The following is a 22,933-nucleotide window of genomic DNA, read 5'->3' on the forward strand; positions in this document are numbered from 1 at the left end:
ACATTAAAGTTTTGCCTTAAATGAGGTCACAACTACGTCAATTTCTTCTTTGTTGTTCTGTTCTATAATCTTATCTTTACTACAAAAACTCTCTTAGCCTGGAATTTATAGGGAACATACCCCATAAATACTAGGCTGCCTGATGTGACTTAGTGATATGGACAAAGGGTGAAAATGCCAAACATATTAGAGTATGATGATTTAAGAGAAGAAATAAATTCAGATCTCCAGAGAGTAAGTTTTTCTATTTTCCATATAAGTTCTTATCTTACATGCCTTTGAGGAATAAATTCCTTATTTCAAATCAGATTTAAAATTTTACATCCAAAAGCAATTTTCCATTCTCCATTATCATTGACAATTTTAGTGCCCTTGGAAAATACTAAAAGTTGTTTGGCACTCTGTCAAGAGCTTGCTAATATCATTGATAGTCTAGTTATAAATATGTCCCTGATACAATAAACATACTGCCTATGGTTTCATTTGTGGCATTCCATAGCAAACTCTACCCGCAGCTGCTAAAGGAAAGGTTCTGACATTAGCACTCATGCAAAAGTGCAATTCAAGAGAAAGTGAAGCAGCCCCCATTGAAGTAGCAGTTTTTAGTTCCCAAAGTCTACTGAGCAGATCCACTGCTTTGCCATAATGGAACACTTAATGTTTCTAGGTGGAAGACAACATTAAAAAGTAATGCTTTCTGCCATCACAGATTTCTAAAGGAAATGCAAATCTTTTTTGCAGCCTTCTTTCTCACCATTTCCAACTAATTGTAAATGGATTTTATTCATTAATCCTTGCACCAGGCCCTGGCTTACAAAAGCAGATATGTTTATAACTTAGAGGAACTTAGAACTGTGGCAGAAAAGCAAACAGCATATTGAGCCACTGCCTGGCAATCAACCTGAAGAAGCTCTACAGGTGGAGTTAAGTGTTCTGACTTGCCCCTGTGTCATAGCCCTCAAGGAAAAAAAGAATTCACTTCTCAGTCAAAAGGCTCCAAAGTCACAAGACTTTTAATTATATAGAAAAAGAAAATATTCTACCCCCAACTTGCTTAACTAAAACAATTTATTTCTAAAATTTAAAAAGAAATATAGAAATCCCCATTCTTAGGAACTTCAAAATATATAAATTATGAATTCATAGCCCAATAAGATTTGTTATACTAAAAAGTTACCACTTTTTCTCCAAATCTTAAATCTGAAAATAATATTACAAATAGCAGTAGCAGTAACTTTTATCATACCTATAAGCTTGGTTTTCATTGATCCTTTCTTTCTACAAAGGGGTTTAATGCTCATCAACTAACCCTTATATAAATTAGTGAGAGAAATATATTAGACTGTTTTACAGAAGTAAAAGATTAAGTACAGAAATGCTAGATAATTTCCCCAACATCCATAGTAAATGAGATTAAAGACTGGTATTTAGACTCCCTATTTCTTATTATTCTATGCAACAAACCTCCACCTTGCAACATCCTACCCAAAAATCCTGTGACTTCATCAATTAAATTTTCATTAGAAGAGCAGTTTTGAAAACTTTTCTGAGAAAAGTTTAGCAAAGCTTTTTAAAGTACAATTGCCAAGGGGTCTAACCTAAAGTTTCATTGTATATATTACAACAACCAGATGAATTCCAGGCAAATCAAATTCTGACATGTGACTTTTGCCTGCACTTATTAGCTTTGATATTCAGAAAAGAATACCCAATCCTCTACTTCATACAGATCAATTTTAAGCAATCATTAAGAGTCAAAGTAAGGGCTGGCCGAGTGGCTCAAGAACTAGCTTGCTTGCCTAGCAACCTAGGACTGCCAAAAAAAGTTACTATTTTTAAAGAAGTAAGCCTTGATTATTTCATAGCTATTCAAAATAATTATTTTGAAAAGTTACATGTAAATGGTTTTCAATTAAATATATAACTGCTCAAACTCTTTTGTGAAATACGAAAGCATATACGAAAATACAGAGTTTTGAGACCCATTCTATTGATCTGCCATATTCACGACAGTATGCTACTTTCTTCAAAAATATTGCCAGGGTGGCTAAATCTTTAAATTCATCTGGCATTCATTTCTCACTGGTCATTTCTGACCTAAGTCAATCAACTCAACAAATAATGCAGAAATTGTGAAATAAGTTTGTTAAATAAATGTTCACCAGCAACTAAAATTAGGTGTTTTCTTTTTAACCATTTAGGAATCTAATCTGTCTTAGAACATATAATTTAGTAGCATAAGGTTTTGAAAAGATATAATAAGTACTGGCTAAAGTAATCACTTTCAGCACATGCGTTAGATTTTGGCCAGCACAGATCAAGTTTAGCCTCATTGAGACTATTAAAGAGCAACCCCAAAGGTTCCCAACACATAGCAATTTGCAATTTTGCAAGTGAAGTATCTGAAATGCAAGCCCTGAAAGACCTGGATGTAAAAGAGTCACAGAATTAGTGAGTAAGCCTAGCTGACAATATAGTCATATCCCCCTAGTGACTGTGGCATTTTCCCTAATTATATTCATAGAAGTCAGTTCATCTGGAAGACACTGCCAGGGCTCTGGTATTTCCTCATGACCTAATTTAATTTCCAAAGTACTTTGTCAAGTTGATGTTACTGTTATTCTCATGTTTTCAGATTAAGATACTAAGACTTACTTAGAAAGTAAAATAATATGTCCAGGATCATAAGTGTCAGAACAAAGAATAAGACCATATCTGTCTGACATTGAGCCTAAACTTTCAACCATTGTCCACTGAGCTACTTCTAAAGTAAGCCAGATTAATGTCACTTCACAAATAATATCATGCATTATGGTACAGTGTTTTAGTAAAATTATTTTCATTACTTAATAATTATATTAATCTTTTCTTTATAGATCTTGCAGAGAGTCTGGATGGTCACTTAACATTTTCAGTCTTTAAGATCCTGGATTCTGAGCCAGGTGTGGTGGTGTACACTCTAATCTCAATGTTGGGGAGGCTGGGGCAGGAGGATGGAGAGTTCAAGGCCAGCCTAGGCTACAGAGGGAGACCTTGTCTCAAACAAAAATAAAAACAAAAACAAACAAAAAAAATTGCCCATTGTCATTCTAAACTTGGACAGCCAACTTTAGCTTACTGTACCTCACCTTTTTCAACCATAAAATCTTGATAATAATAGTATCTGCTACATGGGATTATTGAAACATTAAATGAGATAATATTATATAAAGCTGATGGCAGATGCTAAGAGTGTTGGGTATCATTAGAATTATATGGATTTCTATGCAGGAAATTGTTTTGTTATCATGAAAATTTGGGATGTTTTCTTCAGTATGAATTTCTTCATCACCACTGTGCCTATTATCTTTATTAAATTAGTACTTGAACTGCCTCCACTGATAAAATGAACTTTAAAGTTCAGGTTATATGTTTATATATGATTTCTAGAATTATTTAGCATTTGAAATATGTGTCTCATAACTACTAAATAAGATTAAAATGGAATGATTTGTGATAGGAAGCCAAGTGACTGTCAGCATTTGTCTAAAGATCCAGTTCTATCAAGAGGCTACTAAAGTATCTCAGAGAATTTAAGCCTGACTTTAGCATCGCTTCTCATGCCATGAAGCACCCTCCACCTTTCCAAAGGTGAATGCTGCAAATCTTTGTCTTTATGGCATTCTATTGAGAACAGGCAAATTATCAAAGAGATGTTACCATAAACCCAAATTCTAGCTGTCATTGGGCTCTGAGAATCTCTTCCCTCATAAGCTCATAAAGTGCACTGAATTCAGAAATGGTAGTAGTAAATATGGTGATGTGGTGCAATACATCAGCAGGGTTTATCTAAATTAAATATCTGGAAGAAAAATGGCAGTTTAGCTCCCAAATAAAATGCAACAAGTACAATGTTCACAAACGCTAACTTTAGCCAAACAGGCTAAAGTCTCACTATATCAAATAACAATAATTAACCACATTTCTCTAGTAGCCCACAGATATTGACTACTGCAAATTTTGAGCAAGTTTTCCTTCAGGCCATTCTTCGCAGATCCAAAAGTTTTAAAATATGTTTTCAGTATTTCCTGCAACTGTAACCATCCTTCTCATTCCACACCTTACTATCCTTAATCCCAAATCATTTTTATGTAGGCCAGGCCTTGTAGATTTTAGTCAACATAAATGATTCTTAAAGGAAAGAACTACACTGAGTTTTCATACAGACCAATGTTTAAAACTAATATTTTCAATTCATTTTTAACTTTTCCTATGATTTTTTTTTCAAATAAGCAATGTCATTAGACTTCCTTTGCCAATGTTGGTGGCACTTACTGGCCATATTATATTTCATGTAAGATTCAGCAAAAAGCTGTCTTTGACATTCTAAGAAAATCAAATTTCTGTTATTAACATAATAGTTATTTTATTATTATGAAGACAACAGGAATTTTAAAACAAATTTATCTATTTTAAGAAAATACATTAATTGCTTTCAGCTTTGAACCTTTTCCTCCCCTTTATACTTAGCTGAAAGCAAAGTCTGAAATAGAAAGTGATTAAAAATAGGTTTAAATTCAGAAGATATATTTTTGTAGGATTTTTATTATTCAAAAATAAAAACCAGTACAAGAGACGTGGAAAATGATTTAGTCCCATGGCATCTGGTACTTCCATACCTATGTACCTATTTGTTGAGCTGAACTAGCCAAACATTAGAAATCCATGTGTCAAAACAAGGTGGGTAGATTAAGCCCTAAATATACTTAGGCAAGATAATTTTAATTTTTCTGAGGGTAACTATTTAAACATGGTAATGAAATCAGATCATATAGGCTATATCTATTAAATATGAAATGAATGGAAATACAGAATACTAGTAGACATTTACTAAATACTAATAAAATTGAATAGTAATATTCAAAAATTCAGTGTTAGCCAGGCTAAAAACCTGATATAAATAAAACTAAGAACTTCAATAGTTATGATTGTTGAATATGTTTAATTTTCTGTTCAGTATTTTTGGGTTTTTTTTGGGGGGCGGTTTGGGAATGGTTATTGCTGTATTTGCCAGGCTGGTATTGAATTCATGGGCTTGAGTAATTCTCCTGTCTCAGTCTCCTATTTAGCTGGGACTAAAGATGATTACCAAGCTGAATATACTTTTTAAAGGGTCACAGGTTCTCCCTTACAAAGAAGAGCACTGAGATTCACATAATGAATAAGGCTTAATCAAAACATCTACTTTTTAAAAAGCAAAACGACAGTGATAATAGTAAGAGTATAAACTCTTCATTGCATTAAGGAATTCAAGAGATTTAAGTTGGGTACAGAGAAAGGTGGGACTTTGTTGAAAACATAAATATTCAATATAAAGAATGCCCTTAAATGAGTATGCTTTCTGTTTCCAATCTGATAATTTTTATAATGTTCTGCATCATTCAAAGACACAGTAACCTGAGTAAGGCAACAGCACATTTAATCTGTGGGGGGTCTTCCCAGCACATACAAAGTGGTAATAATTACCTACTATTGTTTATATGATGATGACTAAATGATTAAGATTCCTAACTACAATAATGAGCCACATTTATTAAAGTATCTAGTTAGAGTAGTGTTTTTGCTTTGTTTAGGTCTCTTTCTGTTTCACAAAGTAGAATTTATAAAGCCCCAAACAATTTTGTTACCTGGATGGTACCATCTCCACCTGTGTACCCTTTAGTGAAATAAATGTGTACCAGAAGCAGCCCAGTACCACTCATGTATGGCTGGCAAAGGGTCTATTAAGGCATTAAATCAACATCAGGAACAAAACATGTAAAATGCTTCTTGATGCTTATAACCTAGCTAGAAATTTAGGAAATGTGGACTGAGTTATTATAAACAGGAAGAAAAGGATCCAACCTAGCTCTTTAATTTCTTCCTCTTCATCTTTCAAGTTTCAGAACTGATGTCCTCCTTTTCCAGAAGCAAACCCCTTCTCCCAAGCTGGTCAGGAACTACTCCTTTGTTTTCCATAGATTTGGATGTTTCCCTCATATAATCAAAGAGCTTATCACTTTGTTTCCTTCAGGAGACAAGTTCCATGGGGACAAGGACTTTGACTTTTCTTTAATCATAATATTCATAAGAACTAGTATAAACTCGGGTTCATAATAAGTACTTAGGAAATGTTTACTGAGTTGACAAAGAGATTAAGCTAGGAAATTATATTCTTTCCTCTTTTTTTATAAGCACAGAAAGTATAGGTCTTGTGTGAACTCATCTGCTCACTGAACTTCACAGTAGACACTGTGAAAGATGGGAGATATGTTACAAAAATAACTTTTAAATTTCAATGCTATTTTAAGAAAGCATTGCTAATGAGACACTAAAGAGCAACAAAAGCACACAGAGTATGTGCAACCTATGAGAGAAAGCATCTCAGGAGATGGCATAAGTAAGCACAAGAACAAAAAAAAAACATTTCTAAGTACAAGACCATGTGAAACACGGCACGTACAAGAAATGAAAAGTGGCTTCATGTGACTAGACAACTAGCCTCATAAAAAAGGAACTGGATTATGACAGAAGTCAAAGCTGTGAGACAGGTTAGCAGCAGCTTACATTGTACTGAGGAATTTGGAATGTGGGCTTTCCCATCAACAGAATGGGTACCAAGGAAGTCTTTAAGCTGATGAGTAATGTAATAACATTCTGCAATTATCACAGAAGAAAATGTATGCATTCACTGAGACTTAATAAAATACCAACAATAATGCTGGCCTCAGGTTGGGAAGGTGACCTAAATGACCATGAGCTAACTCAAATGGGAGAAAGAGTAAAATTCATCACATAAATATTTCCTTTGCCTGGGGTTCCTACAGCCTACTTCTTTGGTACAGGTTTGTCAAATATCTCAGAAAATGAACTGCAGTGTTCTCTGAAGCTTAATTTTTAAGAACATTCTTGCTGTCTTATATTCAAAATAATTTCATAAGAGACTTTCCGTACCTGAGACACTTTGCCTGTTGGAATCGGAGTCCCCGTTACTAGAGTTAGAATTGTTGGAGGAGTTGTTATCAACCCCTCCCAGAAGGGGGCGCAAGTGGCTTACTGACACTTGTTCAATGAAGGATGTTCCGTACTTGCGAAAATACCACCATTCAAATATCTAGAACAAAAAAAAATCATATTACGATCTTTGTTACCACTTATTATTTATGTACAAATGCCTAAAATATATGTTTACTAATTCTGTCCTCCTTTGAAAAATGTTTAATTCATTATAACACAATCATGTATAAAAGAACACTGTGAAGATCTGTTCTATATTATTTTCCTCTAAATTAATATAATATTCAAATAACATAATCACCTTAGCTGAAAGACAGCACCAGAAATGCTTCTGAATAAGCCAGTTTCAAAGTATAGCTTATAAAATGTTTTAATTCTTTGTATTTTGTAAACTCATACCTGCATAAAATTTTAAGAGAATACTTGGTGGTTGTTTTTTAAAAGAAGACCTTCTAGAAAACTGCTGGTTTAACAGAACAGAAGAATGAGAGGGATCCAGGCACAGAGGCCTGCACCTGTAATCCCAACTACTCCAGAGAAACTGAGGCAAGAGGATCATTTCTGTCCAGGAGATCAAGGCCAGTCTAGGCAACAAGACCCTGCCTCAAAAAGAGAAAAGGGAGATCATTTTATTGTGGGTGACATCCAACTGCTGAAACTCACCAATTTCCCTCTTGTTAAGAAGTGTTTTATAAATACAAGCCTTTGTTGCACACCATTAATGCTTTTTAGTTCACAAGTTTACCAATAATTATGTACTATGAATTCCAAAAAAGAAGAAAAATAACTTTAATGAATAAAAGAACAGTAGTGCTTAGATAACTAGACTTAAGTCCGGACTTTAAACACTGCAAAAGTGAGTGGCTTCCTAAACCCTTCTTAACTGAACCCCCTGATGTCTCTACAGTGAACATCACTGTTCAAAGTTGCTCTTTCCCCACATCCTTTCTTCCCCTCCCATCTCATTTGGGATTTGTTCCTCCCATAGTTAAATCATCCCACAGAAAAAACATTATGAATCAACTACAAGTCAGCTGTGGTGATTCATGCCTGTAATTCCAGCACTCGGGAAGGAGAAGGATTGTGAGTTTGAAGACAGCCTGGACTACATAGCAAGATCCTATCTCAAAATTAAGAAAGAAAACAGAAAGAGAGAGCGAGAGAAAGAAAGAGAAAGGGAGAGAGAGACAAAGAATGAAAATCAACTATATTTCAGAGTGTCACATGACAGTTACACTGTATTTTTATAATACAGAATGTAAAATCTTGCTTATTTCATAAAAAAAACAACATTGCATTATCTACTGCTAAATGGACTTTGGCTATTATTTAAAAACATGTGTTTTCTCTTTTGTTCCACCAAAAATTTCTAGAAAGAAAGAACATCTATGAGTACCAGAAAGAAGTTGCAACCAAACCAATACTATACTATTCCAATACTATAAGGAGTACCTTGATTTAATTCCAGGGAGTTACTCACCTTACCATGAATTTTCATGTTATAATATCCAAATTGTTTCTTTGAGCAGAATAGAAAGAATATAATGAGAAAAATTAAGAGGGAAGAGGACTAATCTGTAGCATTCAGTATACTAGACTTAAGTAAGGACTTCCTAAACACTGCTTTGGCTTAGTTCAAACCCCAGTTCAGAGACAGAGAGAGAGCAAAGAGAGCGAGAGAGAGACAAGAGACGAGAGAGAGAGAGATTGAGAGATTGGTTTTGAAGAAGGAAGTTCAAAATTGATAAATCTGTAGCTCATGGCTCCAGAAGGAATCCCAAGCATGTTATCTGATCTATTTGAATACCAATACCTTCAACTGTAAGGCAGAAGTCATGTTTATTATTTAACTTCAAGGGTCCTCAATTTTTACAACAACCCTATATAAAACATCTACTTCACTGCCTGATGCATAGTTGGCTTTCAAAAGAACAGCAAAACCACCATTTATTACGTTAATAATCTACATGCCTCCAAAAGGTGGAACACCTCACGTACTCTATGGGGCACTCCTCTTTTTGCCAGTTCACAGTTTGGGTTGGTATAGCATAACAACTAGGTTATTAGTGGAAATCATTGTGACAAAGACTACCACTCACTATTCTGCCCTGAACTCAATAAAACTTTCAAGAGATTCATGGCTTGTACCTATTACAAGAGGAGAAAGGGTCCAAAGAACGCATTGGTCACAGAAGTGGCAGTGGCTCTCAATCACTAGTGAAGAAGAGCCTTCACTGCCCTAAGTATTTGCCTTGCTGTCCATAGTGTACTAATGAAATACTTGCCATGCATTACTCCTTACTTCATTGATTCCATCATACAGTACTGAGTTACAAGAGTCTGGCCCCTGCCACTAACAGCTCATGCCACAGATCCACAATGCTTCATGCCCATTCCCAACACACACACACACACACACACACACGCACACAAGTACACACACACTTGAAATTCTTTACATATCTCAGTTTCTCGAGCAGAACCACAGAACATCAGCATTAAAAGGGATCTTAAAGGACTAGTACAGAATACATTTACAGATGAGGAGCAAAGAACAAGGACTACCCATCAAGATGCAGTGACGTGACCAACATCACACAGCAAGTTAAACAGTTGCTTAGCCTTAAGCTTCAACTCTCTACCACTATCTTACAAGCTCTTTTTATAATGCCCTTGCTTTGTGTAAACAGAAATGTAGCCTTTCATTTCCATCTAAGGGCCTTCTGACACTGCCTTCTGTGCTTTCTTAGCTACAAAAACCAGCCCAGAAGTAGTCTATCAAAAGGTACCAGACAATTCATCCTAAAAGGCAAATGACTCAAATTAACTGGACATTTGCATTATAATAGAAGACAGACCTTCCTCTCAGTATTTTTAATGCAGAAATAATAGATCTCAGTATAAACTGGGTTATTCACACAGCTTTTTAGGGGTTTAGGGGAAGAGGGTCTTCTCAGGTCTGTCACATCAATAGTAGAGCCCCTGCTGTATACCGGGTGCTAGTATAAAGACCCCTATCCTTCCAATATGTATTGAAGAAAGGAAAGATTTGAAACTTCAAACCAAGTCTTTTAATTTAAAGTCTTAGTATAACAATCTTCTCCTTATCCTGAAACATGTCAGGCTTTGGGTGAGCACCTAGTTTAAAAGAGCTGTCCAGATCCAAATGGGCAGATGGTGTTATTTAATACGTACATATTTGGTGTCACTTTGAATTCATTTCCCTGGTGCATACTTACAATGTAAACAATAAAGCTTTCATAAACAAATATGGATTCTAAAAGTAGTTCTTGGACATGCTAGCAGCTTAATGGATTTGCCACAGTAGAACAAAAATAGTTTCTAATTTGCCAAATCACCAAAAACTTAAAATATAAATCTATGCATTTCACAGCCTTAAAACCTTAACTTCTCTACTGTCTTTCTTCCTATTCATTCTACATGACAATAACACAGATCAAGGAAGATGAGAATTAAAAAGTATCAATTGAGTTTGGGATTTAGGAAGCCAACGATGACCTACCATCTAGTTCAAAGGCAAATGCCCTTTTAAGTAGAGCTCTGAGTTGGGTGACCTTGGCTGGTTCTCCTGATTTTCTGAGGCTCAGTTTCCTAATGTGGAATGTAAGGTCAGAGTCAGCACTCAGTTTATGCTGGATGGGGAGGGAAGATGGACTGGATTGACAGATATTAGAAGATTGAATGGATGAATGATGAGGGCTTGCCCAATTGATGTCATTGGATATAATCTAAATAAACAGCAGAATTATGAAAGGTTTTATGTTTATTTTTATTATTATAAAAAAGAGAGGCTCACACATATTTGTGGAAGGTAACAAATCCAGTGAAAAGAGAAATGGAAGGTGGGAAAGAGTACAAATGACCAAGAGTCCCTATGCCAAAGTCCCCATACATTCATCTTACCAGTTCTAGTTCTGAGACAGGAACAAAGAGAAGAATGAAAGAACAGAGGGGCATATTCTATTCTGGAAAGTGAAATATGATTAGAGCTGTTTCATAGGTAAAAGGGCAACAAAAGGGCAAAATTGTGTAACACTGATTTCAGAGGAAGTATAGGCAAGGCTTATCTTCTGGGTATAAGGGAGGTAGGGATGGAATTAGGAATGTGAATGCTTAAGAGATAGTTGGGACCTACATCTTGCAGGACAGAAGGGCCATAAGCTATATGTTTATTTAAAACAAAGACCCATTTGGCCAGGACTCACTTACCGATGCCGAGTGACCTCTTCCATTACTATTGCATAGATGCAGAAAGGGTGACCAAGGGGCACTGGGCTTGGGTCAGAGATCCAGGTTTACCACTGGCCTAAGGTATAAACTTGTCTCATCTTTACCCAGAGAAGGGAACAAAAGTCTGGCAAAGGGACATAACCCCAGCCCTTCTACCTATCTTGAAGACTGTAAAGTCGAATCTTTCCTGAAGATGCCATGAAGGTCCATGTAACAAGACAACTTGTTTTGAATTGCCTGTTCTCAATATAAAACACTTTTCTTCATGAGTCAGGGACTTCCCTAGATGCTATACTGTACCCCAAATGCTTCAAGATTCCCAAATAGCAGAACCTTGGTAATTCCACATCAATTCTTTTAAACCCATGGGAAATAAAAGATGTCAAACCCTGAAATTAGCTAAGTGGTTCCTAAGAATTAAAGTAGAGGCTGATGCCACAGGAGGATAGACACAATGCGGGAGAGAATGAATATTAAGCTGCTTGGCAGTCTACTCCCAGATGGAAAGACTGCCATATTGACACCTACTTTAAGTCTTCAAAAATATAGATGGTAGCAGTTTTTTTTTTTTTAACAAAAGGAGATGATCTGAGTTTAAGTGAGATAAACAAGACAATTGGCATGCATTATAGTAATGACTGTAAACTTTGTAGTTTCCTTTTGAAACTCGTTTAGATTAGATGGCTTCTAGGGGTTCCTGCCCCAGCACTGTAACTGCATGACTTGTAAGCCTATCAATTTGTGCTTGAACACAAATAGGAAAAAAAAAAAAGAGGCAATTTTGTCTTGTTATCTACAACTGGCTTGTTCATCTTCACTTCTGCCATGTCTAGTCATTACTCAGATCCACTTGAACACTTGAAAGTTCATATTCATAGACCCTGACAGGCATCTATCTACTCTCTTAGCCTGGCACTGGTCTCCTGCAGATGATCATTAATTTTCATGGTGAATCCAAGAAGCTGTAATCTGACAAAACTGAATAAGCCTCAGTTTCCTCTCACTGTCTGCAGGCTCTCCTGCCATCTGCTCCCCACAGCATCTCTCTCATCCTGTATTCTATAGCCAAGAAACAAGTTGCTACATAATTGGCACAGCCTGACATTTATGGGCTGCTCCCCACACCCTGAAAGCCCTTCTAATCAAATTCCCCACTCTTTTCACTCTTAGCTTAAGAACAGCTGTCATTTGTATGGTCTACATAAGTATCAATTAAAGTGCTATTACAGGTCAAGTTCTTTAGATGAATAAAAAAAGAGTTGGAAGGAGCTGTAACAATCTTCTAGTCTCACTGTGCTTTTACTTTTGAACAGGAGGAGAAGGAGGACTCAGTCAGAGAATCCAGACTCAAATTTCACCATTTACCTGCTCTATTAAACCTTGGCCAAATTATTTAATCTTTGTATCTGTTTATACTCAGTAGTATAAAGGCAGTTACAACTACCACTTAGAATTTAAATGAGAATTAAGCGAAGCAATGTATTTAAAGTGTTGGATATAGTATCTGGCATAGAGTTAGAACTCAAAGAAAGGGTTTTTTGTTATAGCTGATTCCTATGCAATTCTTATTTCTTCCACCACTTTTCCCAAAACATCCTTTTTTATATCCCATCCATTAACTAATTCTTATACTTACTATCCTAAATTTCTTTTATGTTCTTGATTCTACATATAAAAATTATGCCCTAGATGTATGTGTGTGTGAAATGTAGGCATAGGGATATGTCTATATACAAATTAATAGGGACATAGGGATCTATGTATTAATACCAATAAAACCTACAGCAATGGGGCATGTCCTCTATATATCTACCATACCATTCTTAAACACAAAAACAAAACCTGGATATTCTCTGTTGAAATAAACATTGCATGAAGAGGCTACTTCAAGCAGATTGCACATTCTTGCATGAAGATAAAAGACAAAATTGGCAGGTTTGGCGTGTGATGACAGGTGCCATTTCTGTGGCTGGAACTGAATTGGGATGGGAAAGCTTGTGCCAAGCAGGCAGAAGGACAGCTTGAAGTGAAGCAAGGGAGAGGCTGCCTGAATGGGTATAGTCACAGGAATTAAAGAGACAGGTGGCATAGCAAACTCACTGCTGGTTTCAACTTGGGAAATAAGAACTACCAGTGATATCTAGTAGAATATACACCTACTTATTTTTAAATGCATTGTTATAAAATACAGCCTCATTTGTCAAATGAATTTTACTTCTGTGTATACTTGTTGAGTTAGTTGACTTTTTCTTTAAAGAGAAAATTCTAGGCTTTTTGTTTTTACCTCTCTTCTCCTGAGACTTCATTCAAATGGCAGAGCAATTTCAGTCTGTACCATAGGAATCCTGAGGTCCCCAAATAGCCAATTTTCTCCAGGGGAAGCCCTGTAGTTTGAAAGCTATTGGCAGACTCTCTGAACATTGCTCAGGGGAACACAGTTAGGTAACTGTTTCCTAGGTGCCAGGAAACAAACCATAAGTGTTCTACGCACACAGCTATTTACCTCATCCTTTACCTCAGTGCTGCCTCTCCCTAAAATGCACTCAGCAGAAAGGAACAGTGGCAGCATAGAAACCTCCCCCTGGGTTCCTTTCAAGGCCTATCAAAACTGAGTCCCCAGAGATTAGGCTATACACCCCAGTCAACAATCTCTATAAGGCAGGAGCCTAAAGCTATCAAGAGCTATTTGCATACTCTATAGGTACTGTGCCATCAGAACAGGACAGCATTTCTGAGAAAGCCCTTTCAAATTCTTCCTACACAAGTTTTCCTGTGCTTAAAGAACTCCGTCAGGCAGAAGTATTCTCTGCTTCCAGAAAATGCTGCAAAGTATATGGACCATAAGACAGACCAGCACTGACCAACCAGTTTCAGCAAGCTTGAGAAAGCTGTGCCACCCAGATCCCCAAAGACAGACAGGGAAATCCCTTTATTGCTGACGGACTTCACCATCTCTGATTTAGAAGAGAAATGACTAATGGGCCTGGCATACCAAAGTAAAAGGCAATAGCCCACACTGGTAACTAACTTATAGCCCGTAGACCCACACCAAGATACTGCTAGAATAAAATCCTGACCAGCCATTTGTTTAGCAGGATTGAAAAACCAGCTGGGAACTTAACCAGAAAGGCAGTGAAATGACTGAGAATATAGAATGCCTGTGTAAAACAGCCTAAATTCCAATCTCCTCTGCCTTTTGCTAGCTGTGTGGTCTAAGGTGGGCTACTAACTTGCCTGTTCTACTCTACTATTCAGCTCATTTGTAAGTAAAAAGAAACAATACCTGCAATTACTTCACTGCATTGTTGTTGAAAGCAAGCACTTTAGGTCAGCATCTAGCACACAGTGAGCATCCCCTAAGCAGGCAATTATTCTGAAGCAAACATCCGGAGCAGAACACAAACAAAAACCTCCCTTTCCACATCAGAGAGAACTACTGGTTTCAATATAAAATTGTATCCAAAATGTTCGCTTTTATTTTCTATTTGTTTAACAAGAATATTTTAAGGATGCTTTAGAAATAAAATGTTATAAAACATTGTTTAAAATATAAATAACTATTAAATGTAGACTTGTAATACCTCTCCGCTCCCCATGAAAAATACATACACTAAAAGACTACTTGGTTTTCAGAACAAACTTGATGAGTTTATCAAGCATGTGAAAGCATTAAGTCTGAGTGTACTTCAGTCCATTTAAAAATACCTCATTAAGAACCTGGAAATGGGGGTTCCAGACCTGACTTTGCAAGAAACTAACAATATGTGCTGAGTGGAAACACTACACTTTCTTCCCTTCAGAAGACTCCCTTCACTCAATGACCTTGGATTCAGCCAAAACTGAACCAGGATTCCCTGGTTTTCCCATAGTGTTCTCTTCCATCACCCCTGGCTGAACTGACCTCCCTTTCATGACTTTCTCTTTTTACTGCCTACCTACTCCTTATCCTGGGCTGGATGTTGTGTAAACTCCATACATTTAGTTTATTACTTACCTGTAAATAGCAGGAATACTGCCTCCTAATGAAAATTTTCTGCTTGACCAGAAAGTTAGAAAACTTTGGAGTGATTCATTCTAATATTTACTCTAGCTTTTTTCTGTGGTATTTTTTTAATTTTTACTTTATTCATATGTGCATACAATGTTTGGGTCATTTCTTCCCCCTTCCCCCACCCCCTTCTTACTCCCCCTTTCCCCCCTACCCCCTCGTTACCCAGCAGAAAATATTTTGCCCGTATCTCTAAATTTGTTGAAGAGAGAGTATAAGCAATAATAGGAAGGAACAAGGGTTTTTGCTAGTTGAGATAAGGACAGCTATACAGGGAGTTGACTCGCATTGATTTCCTGTGCGTGTGTGTTACCTTCTAGGTTAATTCTTCTTCAACTAACCTTTTCTCTAGTTCCTGGTTCCCTTCTCCTATTGGCCTCAGTTGCTTTAAAGTATCTGCTTTAGTTTCTCTGCGTTGAGGGCAACAAATGCTATCTAGTTTTTTAGGTGTCTTACCTATCCTCATACCTTCCTTGTGTGCTCTCGCTTTATCATGTGATCAAAGTCCAATCCCCTAGTTGTGTTTGCCCTTCATCTAATGTCCTCATATGAGGGAGAACATATGATTTTTAGTCTTCTGCGCCAGGCTAACCTCACTCAGAATGATGTTCTCCAATTCCATCCATTTACCAGCAAATGATAACATTTCGTTCTTCTTCATGGCTGCATAAAATTCCATTGTGTATAGATACCACATTTTCTTAATCCATTCGTCAGTGGTGGGGCATCTTGGCTGTTTCCATAACTTGGCTATTGTGAATAGTGCCGCAATAAACATGGGTGTGCAGGTGCCTCTGGAGTAACCTGAGTCACATTCTTATGGGTATATCCCCAAGAGTGGTATTGCTGGATCAAATGGTAGATCAATGTTTAGCTTGTTAAGAAGCCTCCAAATTTTCTTCCAGAGTGGTTGTACTAGTTTACATTCCTACCAGCAGTGTAAGAGGGCTCCTTTTTCCCCACATCCTCACCAACACCTGTTGTTGTTGGTGTTGCTAATAATGGCTATTCTAACAGGGGTGAGGTGGAATCTCAGTGTGGTTTTAATTTGCATTTCCTTTATTGCTAGAGATGGTGAGCATTTTTTCATGTGTTTTTTGGCCATTTGAATTTCTTCTTTTGAGAAAGTTCTGTTTAGTTCACTTGCCCATTTCTTTATTGGTTCATTAATTTTGGGAGAATTTAGTTTTTAAGTTCCCTATATATTGTGGTTATCAGTCCTTTGTCTGATGTGTAGCTGGCAAATATTTTCTCCCACTCTGTGGGTGGTCTCTTCAGTTTAGAGACCATTTCTTTTGTTGAGCAGAAGCTTTTTAGTTTTATGAAGTCCCATTTATCTATGCTATCTCCTAGTTGCTGTGCTGCTGGGGTTCCATTGAGAAAGTTCTTGCCTACACCTATTAATTTCAGAGTATTTCCTACCCTTTCCTGTACCAACTTTAGAGTTTGGGGTCTGATATTAAGATCCTTGATCCATTTTGAGTTAGTATTGGTATACAGTGATATAAGTAGATCTAGTTTCAGTTATTTTGCAGACTGCTAACCAGTTTTCCCAGCAGTTTTTGTTGAAGAGGCTGCTATTTCTCTATCGTGTATTTTTAGCTCCTTTGTCAAAGACAAGTTGGTTATAGTTGTGTGGCTTCATATCTGGGTCCTCTATTCTGTTCCACTGGTCTTCATGTCTGTTTTTGTGCCAGTACTATGCTGTTCTTATTGTTATTGCTTTGTAATATAGTTTGAAGTCGGTATCGTGACTGAGTATATATAGGCCTTGGCTATTCATGGCCTCTTGTGTTTCCATACAAATTTAACAGTAGATTTTTCAATCTCTTTAATGAATGTCATTGGAATTTTGATGGGAATTGCATTAAACATGTAGATTACTTTGGGGAGTATAGACATTTTTACTATGTTGATTCTACCAATCAATGAGCATGGGAGATCTCTCCACTTTCTATAGTCTTCCTCACTCTCTTTCTTCAGAAGTTTATAGTTTTCCTTGTAGAGGTCATCACATCCTTTGTTAGGTTTACACCTAGGTATTTGATTTTGTTTGAGGCTATTGTAAATGGAATTGTTTTCATATATTCTTTCTCGGTTTGTTCATTATTAGTGTATAGAAATGCTAGTGATTTTTCTATGTTGATTTTATATCCTGCTACCTTGCTATACCTATTGATGGTGCCTAAGAGCTTTTGAGTATAGTTTTTTGGGTCTTTAAGGTATGGGATCATATCATTTGCAAATAGGAATATTTTACCTATTTGTATTCCTTTTATTCCTTCTTCTTGCCTAATTGCTCTGGCTAGGAATTCCAGTACTATGTTGAATAGGAGTGGAGATAGTGGGCATCCTTGTCTAGTTCCTGATTTTAGAGGGAATGGTTTCAGTTTTTCTCCATTAAGTATAATGCTAGCTGTAGGTTTGTTATATATAGCTTTTATAATGTTGAGGTACTTTCCTTCTGTTCCTCGTTTTCTTAGTGCTTTTATCATGAAATGGTGTTGTATCTTATCAAAGGCTTTTTCTGCATCTATTGAGATGATCAAGTGGTTTTTGTCTTTCCTTCTGTTAATGTGGTTTATTACATTTACATTATGATTTTCGGATGTTGAACCACCCCTGCTTTCCTGGAATGAAGCCTACTCGGTCGTGGTGAATAATTTTTTTGATGTGTTGTTGAATTCGGTTTGCCATTACTTTGTTGAGGATTTTTGCATCAATGTTCATTAAGGAGATTGGCCTATAGTTCTCCTTTTTGGAGGTGTCTTTGCCTGGTTTTGGGATAAGTGTAACACTGGCTTCATAGAATGTGTTCGGCAGTTTTCCTTCCCTTTCTATTTCGTGGAACAGTTTAAGGAGGGTTGGTATCAGTTCTTCTTTAAAAGTCTGATAGAATTCAGCAGAGAATCTATCAGGTCCTGGACTTTTCTTTTTTGGGAGACTCTATTGCTGCTTCAATTTCATTTTGTGTTATAGATGTATTCAGATGATTAATTTCCTCTTGGTTCAGTTTTGCATGATCATATGTATCTAGAAATATGTCCATTTCTTTTAAGATTTTCGAATTTATTTGAATGCAGGTTCTCGAAGTAGTCTCTGATGATTTCCTGTATTTCCATGGTGTTTATTGTTATCTCCCCTTTTGCATTCCTGATTCTACTAATTTGGGTTTTTTCTCTCCTCATTTTAGTCAGGTTTGCCAGGGGTCTGTCGATCTTGTTTATTTTTTCAAAGAACCAACTTTTTGTTTCATTAATTCTTTGTGTGTTTTTTTGGTTTCTAGTTCGTTGATTTCAGCTCTTATTTTTGTTATTTCTCTCCTTCTATTTGTTTTGGGATTTGCTTGTTCTTGTTTTGCTAGGAGTTTGAGATGTATCATTAGGTCATTGATGTGGTATCTTTCAGTCTTTTTAATATATGCACTCATGGCTATAAACTTTCCTCTCAGGACTGCCTTTGCTGTGTCCCATCGGTTCTGGAAGGTTGTGTTTTCATTTTCATTGTCTTCCAGGAACTTTTTAATTTCCTCTTTTATTTCATCAATGACCCATTGTTCATTAAGCAATGAGTTATTCAGTTTCCAGCCATTTGCATGTTTTTGTCTTTCCTTTTGTTGTTGAGTTCTAGTTTTATTGCGTGGTGATCAGATAGAATGCATGGTATGATTTCTATTTTCTTATATTTGCTGAGGCTTCCTTTGTGCCCTAGGATATGATCTATTTTGGAGAAGGTTCCATGGGCTGCTGAGAAGAATGTATATTGTATAGAATTTGGATGAAATGTTCTGTAGACATCAAGTAGGTCCATTTGATCTATTGTATATTTTAGATCTAGGATTTCTTTATTGATTTTTTGTTTGGATGACCTATCTATTGATGATAATGGGGTGTTAAAGTCTCCCACGACTACTGTGTTGGAGTTAATATATACTTTTAGGTCCTTCAGAGTATGTTTGATCAAATTGGATATGTTGACATTGGGTGCATATAGGTTGATAACTGTTACTTCCTTTTGGTGTATTTCCTCTTTTATTAGTATGGAATATCCTTCTTTGTCTCATTTGATCAATGTAGGTTTGAAGTCTACTTTGTCAGAGATAAGTATTGCTACTCCTGCCTGTTTTCAGGGGCCATTGGCTTGGTAAATCTTCTTCCAGCCTTTCATCCTAAGCCTATGCTTATTTCTGTCAATGAGATGGGTCTCCTGTAAGCAACAAATTGTTGGATTTTCCTTTTTACTCCATTTTGTCAAATGGTGCCTTTTGATGGGTGAATTAAGTCCATTAACATTAAGTGTTAGTACTGATAGGTATGTGGTGATTCCTGTTATTTAGTTGTTTTAGTTGTTTGAGGGTTTGAATGTGTGTACCTAAATCAAGGTTACTCTCTACTTTCTTGCTTTTTCTTTTCCTGTAGTTTGGTGCTGCCTGCTCTTTCATGGTTATGTTGGGCTTCACTTTCTGTGTGCAGAATCCCTTGAAGAATCTTTTGTCATGGTGGCTTTGTGGTCACATATTGTTTTAGTTTCTGCTTATCATGGAACACTTTTATTGCTCCATCTATTTTGAATGATAGTTTTGCTGGGTAAAGTATCCTAGGGTTGAAGTTATTTTCACTCAGTGTCCGGAAGATCTCACCCCAAGCTCTTCTTGCTTTTAATGTTTCTGTTGAGAAGTCTGCTGTGATTTTGATGGGTTTACCTTTGTATGTTATTTGGTTTTTCTCTCTTGCAGCCTTCAATATTCTTTCTTGGGTCTCTGTATTTATTGTTTTAATGATAATATGCTGTGGGGTAGATGTATTTTGGTCTGGTCTGTTTGGTGTTCTGGAGGCCTCTTGCACCTGTATGGGAATACATTTCTCTAGATTTGGGTAATTTTCTGTTATTTTGTTGTATATATTATGCATTCCCTTTGCTTGTACCTCTTCTCCTTCTTCAATGCCCATGATTCTCAGGTTTGGTCTTTTATGGAGTCAGTGAGTTCTTGCATTTTCTTTTCACAGGTCTTAAGTTGTTTAACTAATAGTTCTTCGGTTTTTCCTTTAATTACCATTTCATCTTCAGGTTCTGAGATTCTGTCTTTTGTTTGTTATATTCTGCTGGACTGGCCTTCCATTTTGTTTTGCAATTCTGTTTCATTCTTTTTTCTGAGGTTTTCCATATCTTGAGTCATTTCCTCTTCAATGTTGTCTATTTTCGTCCTGATTTCATTTATCTCTTTATTAATCGTGTTCTTTGTTCACTTTTATGTTTATACATTGCTTCTATGGTTTCTTTTATTTCTTCTTGTGCTTTTTCAAATTCTCTATTTTTGTTGTATTGGAATTTCTTGAGTGTCTCCTGTACATTTTGGTTGACCATATCCAGTATCATCTCTATAAAATTCTCATTGATTACCTGTAGTATTTCTTCTTTTAGATTACTCTTGTAGGCTTCATTGGGTTCTTTGGCATAGTTTATCTTCATTTTGTTGGAGTCTGGATCTGAGTATCTGTTTTCTTCATTTCCCTCTAGTTCCTGTACTCATTTTTTGCTGTGGGGAAACTGGTGTCCCTGTTTTTTCTGTCTTCCCGTCATTGCCCTTGGTGTTGTTCTTGTCCCTGTACAGTGTGCAATTAAGTATTTTCTAGCTTGTATTAATAACAGTGGTGATATTTAAAATGGAAGGGTGAGAGGAGAGGGAAAGCAAAGAAGTTAAAGAAAGAGGGAAAAACAAGTGAACAAACAAAAAAAATCAAAACAAACAAACAAAAATAGTTTCAAAGATATAAACAGGGAGAGATAGTGTACTAATCAACAGTAAGCCAAATAGGCATTAGAGAGACAGAAAGAGGATTGAGGAAAATAAATATATAAATAAATACATACATCCATACATAAAAATAAAAATAATAAATAAATAAATCTCCAAGTTCAAATGCAATAAAGTTTCAGTCTGAATAATTTTGGTGTTAATCCCTCAGCCTGCAATCCTGGAGATGGTGTCTCAGAAGTAGTTCTGTCGTTGTCTCATCAAAGGGGAAAAAAACCAAACCAAACAAAACCAAACCAAACAAAACAAAAAACACCACAAAGTGTCCCAAGTTCAAATGCAATACAGTATAAGTAAGTTTTTCAGCATGCAGGTATAGTTCGGTTGTTGTCTCATCAAAGGTAGGGAGAAAAAAAAAAAAAGCATCTGGAGACATTTCTGTGAATGGCTATCTGAGGCTGTGACTCACCTGCCAGCTGCTGTCAGCCTGCTGTTGCTGGAAGCTTTATTTATGCAGATCTCAGGAATGAGCTTAACACTCACCTAGCCCCACAGGCTTTGTTTACCTAGAGTTCTCCTGGGTGTGACCGCCACTGCTATAAGCTTTCCCCTTTCCAAGCACACTGGGGGAGGTGACACTGCACCCGCTCTCTCAGGCCGGCGTGTTTATTTACAGTTCACGTGGGAAGTGGGCCTTCCCCCCTCTCCTGTGGAGTTTTCCTCCCACTACCACTTTTACAAGCTTTCCCACTCTTGATTTCTGGATGTGTGCTGCTGCTCCTGCCTTGTCCGGCTGGCTTGTTTATTTACAGTTCACGTGGGAAGTGGGCCTTCCGCCCTCTCTTGTGGAGTTTTCCTCCCACTGCCACTTCTACAAGCTTTCTTGCTCCTGGTTGCTGGGCGTGTGCTGTTGCTCTTGCCTTCTCCAGCCAGCTTGTTGTTAGGGATTTCCCCTCTCCCCCTTCGGTGCTCAGGGCACCCCTCCCTCTTTGCTACATGTCTTTTTTGTTGTTATTGCTTATTATTCAGGTTTTTTTCTCTTTTTTCCTGTGTGGGGGTCGGTCTGTCCAGGGGGGCTATGCTGATCTGGCCCAGGGTAGTCTGTGGGAGTACTGTGTGCTGCTTAGCTCACCTTGTGGCCTGCATCTTCCCAAGCCATCTGGGCACTGGTGTCTGGCGGTGGCCCGGGGGCCCTCCTGGTTTCTCCGTTTAACGTGAAGTGGAGATGCTCTGCGCAGGCTGGAGGTGTGGAGGAGTCAAAGTTTTACCTCTTCTCGGTGGTTTTTCCTGTAAGGTGTATCTCCAGCATCTCTCCAAGATTTTACTTTAAGAGGCATGCTTTCTGCTTCCTCCCTCTAGCCTCCATCTTGGGATCCTCTTTTCTGTGGTATTTTTGTGGTTTCTGTCAGCTTCAATCTAATCCTCTCTCAGATCATTTTCCTCTGCCCTGGTTCTCCTAGATTGGAGAACTTTTCAGAGATTATCCAAAGGTGTTCTCCATTCCTTGTTCTCGCTCTAGTTTTGCTCTTCTTTTCCTCTTGGACAACTTATGTTTACCAACTTGAAGTTGTTAGGCTCTTAAGTCAGTGGTTCCCAGACTTTTGGATTTTACATTCTATTAAAGTCTGTTTAGTCCTCCTTCCCAAATCTGAAGACTATGTAGGGTTGCTAAAGTTTCTTTGGAAGTAATTACAGCAAAGTAACACCACATATATTATCAACATCATTTCAGAAGGAAATGTCAACCTTAAAAACCATACGTAACACAAAAATGATGTATAATTATATAAAACTTCTTTTTCAAATATTTCAGAAGTATGTAACCTAGGTGGTGAAAGTCCTAA

The 22,933-nt window shown here is 37.0% G+C and overlaps 1 protein-coding gene across 12 annotated transcripts in view; it reads right to left on the reverse strand.

Annotated features, from left to right (window-relative positions):
• St7 (suppression of tumorigenicity 7) overlaps positions 1-22,933 on the reverse strand; it is a 256,603-nt gene that overhangs the window by 108,187 nt on the left and 125,483 nt on the right. For all 12 annotated transcript variants that reach the window (XM_074064492.1, XM_074064495.1, XM_074064494.1 and 9 more), the window contains exon 3: positions 6,973-7,132. In XM_074064492.1, the coding sequence (XP_073920593.1) occupies positions 6,973-7,132 (160 nt within the window). The remainder of the gene's footprint in view (positions 1-6,972; positions 7,133-22,933) is intronic.

The sequence above is a fragment of the Castor canadensis genome, chromosome 2 (genome assembly GCF_047511655.1).
Source record: "Castor canadensis chromosome 2, mCasCan1.hap1v2, whole genome shotgun sequence".
Classification (NCBI taxonomy): domain Eukaryota; kingdom Metazoa; phylum Chordata; class Mammalia; order Rodentia; family Castoridae; genus Castor; species Castor canadensis.